This window comes from Podarcis filfolensis (assembly GCF_964270895.1).
Source record: "Podarcis filfolensis genome assembly, chromosome: 6".
In the NCBI taxonomy this organism is placed as follows: Eukaryota; Metazoa; Chordata; class Lepidosauria; order Squamata; family Lacertidae; genus Podarcis; species Podarcis filfolensis.
Genome location: NC_139609.1, coordinates 99582257 through 99589406, shown reverse-complemented (window position 1 = coordinate 99589406; position 7150 = coordinate 99582257). Strand labels below are relative to the sequence as shown.

The 7150-nt window shown below is 53.7% G+C and overlaps 1 protein-coding gene across 1 annotated transcript; it reads right to left on the bottom strand.

Moving 5' to 3' along the window:
- Window positions 1-1508: 1508 nt before the first annotated feature.
- Window positions 1509-4391, bottom strand: LOC310765334 (lysophosphatidic acid receptor 6-like). The gene is made up of 2 exons (XM_083620155.1): window positions 4287-4391; window positions 1509-2725 (listed from the first exon to the last, which is right to left on the bottom strand). Exons 1-2 carry the CDS (start codon window positions 4299-4301, stop codon window positions 1628-1630), a joined length of 1113 nt encoding a protein of 370 aa, XP_083476281.1. The 5' UTR covers window positions 4302-4391; the 3' UTR covers window positions 1509-1627.
- Window positions 4392-7150: the final 2759 nt, after the last annotated feature.

Here is a 7150-nt window from a genome sequence, read left to right as displayed (position 1 = left end):
GGGGGGAGGTGGTAGTTTCCCCAACTCTTGGGAAATGTTTCCCAAAATTCTTTTGCTGGTGGGCAGTCCCACCACATGTGCAGCCCAGTCATCACAGAACTGCAGACCCTCCAATGCAATGCTGAAACCAAATGATAGGAATATATTGCCATTTATCCCACACCTGTATGGTTCTTGTGGGTCTTCCTCTAGCAAATAAATATTTTATGTACCTTAGACTATTGCTAGTCCATCTGTCACATTGTTTGTATTTATCTGGACAATACAATTTTGGAAGGGAGCCAGGGATAGGCCTGCATTCCATTTCCCCCCATACCACTAGAGCGGAGGAAAAGGTGGCTACTTTTCCAAATCAATGACCTTGATGGGTTCGGAAGCAATAATGCCTTGATGGTGAATCAAGCTGAACTCAGATGAAGGTCTTTTGCATTTCTAATGATCTGTATAACATGTCTCAACCAAAATGCGTTGTAATACAGTTTCAGGTTTGGGATTCCCAGACCAACATGTTCCACGCTCAGTAGAATGTGTTGTCACTTACTCTGCCCCCCCCCCCGCCCAGCAAAATAAAGTTATTTAACATATTTTGTCGTTTAGCTAGTTGTTGTTTTGGTATTGTGATGGAAAGGCTCTAGAATAAAAACAGATAGTTGGGCAGGAGCAAGAGAATCAATGCCTATAGCAACCTCTACTGTATGTTGTAACCCTCTCCCCATCTTCTTTGCAATATGTGAATACTGTGTCTTGCCTGAACTGCATTACTCTGACACTAACACTGTTCCCTAGAAGCACCCACCCACTTTGCTGGCCAAGATGAGGCTCTGTCTTCCACTTATTACCCCTGCACTCACAGACAAGTGGCAATGAGGGCTGCTGGGATGTTCCCTGGCAAACTTGGCCATTCAGACATAATATTTGTGTGTGTGTGTGTGTGTGTGTGTGTGTGTGTGTGCAGAATGGTCGCATCAGATGCTGAGGAAGGTGTGAGGCAAAGGGGTACATAGGCCCATACAGCACTCCTCCTTTTTTCGATCCATTAGCAAGATATTTGGAGACAGACCACCTAGCTCATTGCTCTCTGCACTGACTGGCAGCAGCACTCCAGATTTCAGCCTACGGTCTCTCTCAACCCTTCCTGGAGACGTCAGGAATTGAAGCTGGGCCCCTCTGCGTGCAAAAGATGCTCTCTTCCCCTTCTTCTGCCTGGCTGTGGAAGCCCCTCCCTACCTTTGCTCTAATGGGTGTGTAGAAAGCAGGGAGTACCTACGCCTTGTTAAAGTCTGCCTGCCACAAAGACTTCAGAAGAGGTCCCAACTGCGAAGCCCCAACACCCGCAGCAGCAGCAGCAGCTCTAGAAACCTCTTCAAGAGAGGGGAAGTCTCTCTCTCTCTGCCTTCCAAATTCCCATCTCTTAAACCGTGCTTGCGACGAACGGGCTGTGGGTGTGTAAATGAGCACTTTAACGTGAAGAGGGCGAAGGAACCTCCTCCAGGGCAGTTTAACTGGTCCTCAATATGCTGGACGCTTGTCTAAGGCTGCTTGTCTAAGGCTGAGGAACTCCTTCGCTCACACGAATGCGCAGCCAGAATGCCCGAGGAGGCAGGCGATCAGCGATCTGCTGGAGAGCTCACTGCGCCGTGCCGGGAGCGCAGCTTTCTCCCCACGAGGAGGATCCCTGCTTACTGGCCACAAGCCCGCGAAGTCTCAGCAGGGACGGCTGGGCGGTTTCTAGCCGGCGGCAGCAGCAGCAGCATTTCCACCAGCCGGGCTGCCAGGCAAAGCGCTCGGCGGCGAAGTAGTAGACGAGCGGGTCGAGGCAGGCGTTGAGGCTGGTGAGGGCCATGGTGAGCCGGCGGGCCACGTAGGTGGCGCGAATGAGCGGGCAGCCGCCCAGCACGCCGGCGCGACCCAACGTGTGCACCACTTGCACCAGGTGATAGGGCGCGAAGCAGACCAGGAAGACGCCCAGCACCACCAGCACCGTGCGCAGCGCCTTGCGCCGCACGGCTCGTGAGCCGGGCTGCATCCCTGGAGTGGCCAGCAGCCGCCAGGCAATGAGCGGGTAGCAGATGCCGATGAGGAAGAGCGGCAGCAGGAAGCCCACGGCTGCGGCGAAGAGGCTGACGGAGGAGATGCGCCCCCGCCAGGAGCTCGAGGAGAAGTTCTCCAGGCAAGCGGTGCGGCCGTCGGGGAAGCGGCTGGTCAGCGGGCCGCGGAGCGCCAGGTACAGGACGGCGGCGACTAGCACCGCCCACACCCCGACGGCGGCCGCCACCCGGTAGCGCAGCTGCCGGAGCCGGAGGTGGCGCAGCGGGTGCACAACGGCCACGTAGCGCTCCAGGCAGATGCAGGCCAGGAAGAGGGAGCTGCCGTACAGGTTGGCGAAGAAGAGGCAGCCGGTGACCTTGCACAGCGCCTCGCCGAAGACCCAGTCATTGCGCAGCGCGTGGTAGGCAATGCGGAAGGGCAGCGTTAGCACGAAGAGCAGGTCGATGGCGGCCAGGTTCACCAGAAAGACGTTGGCGGGCTCCGTGGCGGACTTGGTGCGGAAGAAGTAGCCCAGGACGAAGAGGTTCCCCACCAGGCCCAAGGCGAAGACCAGGCTGTAGACCACGGGGAAGAGCAGGTACTGGAAGTCGGCGCTCTCCAAGCAGCCGGAGGTGCTGTTGCTGCTGTTCCACGCGGAGCCACCAGAAAGCGGCACTGAGAGGTTCTTCGGCGGCCGCTGGAAAAAAACGAAAGAAAACCGCTTATTTATTTATTTATTTATTTATTCATTCATTTATTCACCCTTCATCCGTACTGCTCAGGGCGGTTCACAAAATAAAAATGAAATATAAAAAACACAAAATACATAATAAAAATTAGAACAAAAACAAAACAAGAATCTCCCACTCCCTCAACACATTGAAAAGGCCAAACATGCACTCGGCGCCCTGTTCGTGGTGCTTGTTCCACAGCTACGGCGTGTTTCTCCCTCTCCTAGGCTAACACTTCTCCCACCCACCCTATAGCTATTGTCTACTGAGCAGCTCCGAAGCAAGGAGCCACCCAGAGAGCAACCGCCTCTTGTCCCCTGTCTGTCTAATGTAGCCGTCAATCTGGAAAAACCTTCAGCTGCGGGGAGCCAGCAGAGAGTGCTCTTTCCTTTTGTTTTTGTAGTGCACTGGGGTGATGGTGCCCTGAAATTTTGCCTGCTGCAACCTACTTTTTCCTCCTTTAGATGGCTCTTTGTTTATCGTTTTTCAGCCCTAACCCTAACCCTAACCCTAACCCTAACCCTAACCCGAAGCAAGGAGCCACCCAGAGAGCAACCGCCTCTTGTCCCCTGTCTGTCTAATGTAGCCGTCAATCTGGAAAAACCTTCAGCTGCGGGGAGCCAGCAGAGAGTGCTCTTTCCTTTTGTTTTTGTAGTGCACTGGGGTGATGGTGCCCTGAAATTTTGCCTGCTGCAACCTACTTTTTCCTCCTTTAGATGGCTCTTTGTTTATCGTTTTTCAGCCCCGCTTTGCCTGGTTCTTAGCTCCCCCCCCCCAATTTTAAATAACTTCCAAGCCCTTTCGAAATATTTGATAATCTTGACTCTCCTTTTTAACCTGAACCCCTTTCTTAGGATTCTGCGGTGCTTGGAGATGCTCTATCAATGGCTGCTTGGCCATGATGGCTAGCTTGAGGCAATAATGCTTCCGAATACCAGTTCCCGGAAAGCGCAAGAGAGGAGAATGCTCTTGTGCCTGAATCCGGCTTGCAGGTTTTCTTTTGGGGTGTCTGGTTGGCGGCTCTTCTGTCCTAGATTGTCCCTACTTAAAGGAAGCCTCAAATCCTGACATCTCCGCATTTCGCCCAGTTGAGACTGGGGGCGGGGGAGGCCGTGGTCTTCTTTCTGCAGAGGACGCTCTCTCTCTCTCGGGGCTCACAGACAGTCCCTCCGCGGAGGCTGGTGGAGCTTTTCCTCCCTGGGGCTATGGCTGAGCCCCTTGGAAAGGAGGCGGGGAGGGGGCGAGAGGTGGGCAGGTGGGAGGGAGCGCTGGCCGTCGACGGGGTGGGACTGCCTTTCTTCCCCACTCCCGGCTGTCCAGGGTGCTGATGACCCTCCCGGAGGTTCTCGCTTCCTAGAAAGCCGTCTCCGCCGCCCTCCCCCAAGCCCCAGGAGCAGAGTTGACTCCTTCCTCCCCACGGGACCCAGGAGTCCTGCCGTCGGGGCCAAACGAGTCCTGCCGCCGTCTCCCTGCCTCACCTTGGCTCACAGCCAAGCAACCGACGCCCCCAGTCCCACTGCCTCCTACCTCCAGGACCTCCATGTGGGTCTCTATCCGCCTGCCTGCCCTGCCCTGCCCTGCGGCTGCGGCGGCTGCTGCTGCTGCTACTGCTACCCGGCAACTCTAGGCCCCCTTGCGCAACCTCAACCCCTCCAGGCACATTCCGGGAAGGTTCGCCTCGGACCCACTTCCTCCCCCCGCCCTCCGGCGTCTCCGATTGGGGAAAAACTACAAGCCGCGTCTCTCGCCAGCCCCTTCCCTGTTCCCTGCATGGGGGGAGAAACCCCATAACTGCTATTGATTCTGCGGTTTATGTTGTGTTTGTATGTCTCTGGAAGGTGAAGAACTTAGTGAAAATAAAACTGCTGCTATCATGTCCTTGTACCAATATATGGTGCCACCGCTTCTGGAATGCTGTGTGCAGTGCCGGTCGGCTTACCTCAGAAAGGATACTGTATTGCATAGTTGGAAAATGGTCAGAAAAGGGCCACCAAAATGATAAAGTGGAGGGGAAGGCTTCCCTATGAAGAAAGATTGCAGCGTCTGGGACTTTTTAGTTTTTTGAAGTCAGTTTTTTAAATTAAACTTTATACAGTATACATATATTCAAGATTCCAAATTTGTTTTACATTTCTCTTTAAACTTTGACTTCCCGCCGTTCCCTCTATGATGTTCTTAATCCCATCCCAACGCATTCTAATAAACATTTCTGCTAAATTTCTGCTAAAACGTATTTCGTATATTATCAATCGTCCATCGCTGCTCATATTTCAAATCCTGCTCGCGATTTCATCTGCTTATTTTTTCAGATATTTCCAAAAGGGCTTCCATTCTTCATGACTAGTCCCTCATGTTGGTTTCTTGTTTTTGCAGTTAGTTTCGCCAGCTCCGCATAGGGATTTTTTAGTTTAAAGAACATTCAAGTAAGAGGCGACAGGACATAAGTTTATAAAATTATGCATGGCATGGAGACATGGGCGTAGCCAAGGTTTTGATGGGGGGGGGAGAGAACCTCGGATAATGCTTTTCAATAATATTTGAGGAATGGGGGGGGGGCTCTCTCTCGTGACCCTGGAATACAGGGGCATCCGTCCAATGAAGCTGATTGTTGGGAGATTCAGGACACATACCGGTAATCTAAAGTCCTTCTTCACGCAGCCCAAAGTCAAGCGATGGAACTCGCTCCCCCAAAAGTCAGAAATGGGCTTTAAAAGAATGTTGGAGAAAACCATGGAGGCTAAGGCTGTTATAGCTTCTAGCCACAATGCCTAAGCTCTACCTCCACAATTTGAGGCAGCAATGCTTCTGGACCCCAGTTGCTGGGAATCGAAAGTGGGGCAAGTGGCTGGTGCGCTCGAATCTTGCTTGCGGGCTTTCCATGCAGGCCTCTGGATGGGAGGAGAACCGGATGCTGGGCTAGATGGGCCTTTTGGCCTGATGCAGCCGCCGGCCTCTTCTGATGTCCTTATGACTGATGTGTTTAGATGACCCTCGGGATATGGTTACCAGATGTCCCCATTTCCCAGGGACAGTCCCCAGATTTACAAATTTGTCTCCAGACAAAATTCATCCCCGAAATGTCCCCAGATTTCATTTAACGTCCCGGATTTATATTTTAAGTGTTGTAGATTTATTAGTAGGGAATGAATGTTGTGTGATTGGTTCAACGGCACAAGACACATCATATGGGGACTTCCAGCAAGGCAAAATAGCAGGCACCACAGCAGCGAGCAGCCCCTGAAGCCAGCCAGAACCAACTGCGCTACCAGGCTGGCTCCAGGCTGCTGAGACTGCCACTGCTGCTGTCACTGCCAAGGGAGAACCGGGACGCCCGGCGCGTCAACGGGGGGAACCGCTGACCCCCCCCAAAACGAGCCAGGAGCGAGAGTGCCCGGCCACCCGCCCAGTGGCACTCCAGGGCCAGGAAAAACCCGGAGCTGACACAGGGAGAAGGAGGAGAGGAGAAGGAAGAGCGAGAAAGAGGAAGGAGAAAAAAGAGGGGAACCCCGACCTTGCCGCGCCACTGCCACCGCTGCCTCTGAGGAAGAGAGGTAGGAGAGCCCTGGGAGGGCAAGGACACATGGCCGAGCCCAGGTCTGACCTGAGCCTACTCCACGGCGGCTAGCGCTCCAAGAGAGCAGGCTGGGGCCCAGAGGAAGGCCACGCGACAGAGGAGACCACAGAAGAGAAGATATTACTTCTTAATATATATATATAAATATTTTTTAATATTTTTTTTAAGTGTCCCCGGATTCTTTGAAAAAAATCTGGTAACGTTACCTCAAGATCGCTTTCAATTCTACAGTTTCTATGATGCTATGATTCCTAAAAGAGAGAGGCGCTCCCAGGCACCTGCTCTCCCCCTACACACGTGAGCTGGTCTGCACTTGTGAATGCTGAAGGCGCCTGCCTGCCCGCCACTCTGGGCGCTCCTTAGCAACACACGGCAGAAGCCGCTCCCCACGGCCGCTCTTGAGGCGGGAATGCCCGAGTTGCGCAAGGCGCTGTTTGCTGAGACCGGCGCGCCCCAAAGCAGCTGCCGGCGCGGGAGGAGGCAGCTAAAAGCAACACGGGCGCCTCCCTCCAGCTTCGCTGAATCAGCTCCCTCCCCGCCTGCTGAGCTGGCCCTGGAGGGCGAATTCCCCTTTCCGTGCAGCCAGGAGCAGGAACTGAGGTTTCAGTCGGGCTGGGGCAGCCCCCTCTTCCCGCTCGCCAGAGCAGACGCAGCTGTCGAGAAAGAGGAACTCGGAGAGGCAGAGGTTCCCCATCCTCCCTCCCGCATAAAGAGAAAGGAGTCCTGGGGCACCACGACACGAGGATTTGCTACTGTCTTGCGACAGAAACTTTCGTGGATTATATTCCACTTTATCAGGTGCTTGAATGGTGATCCA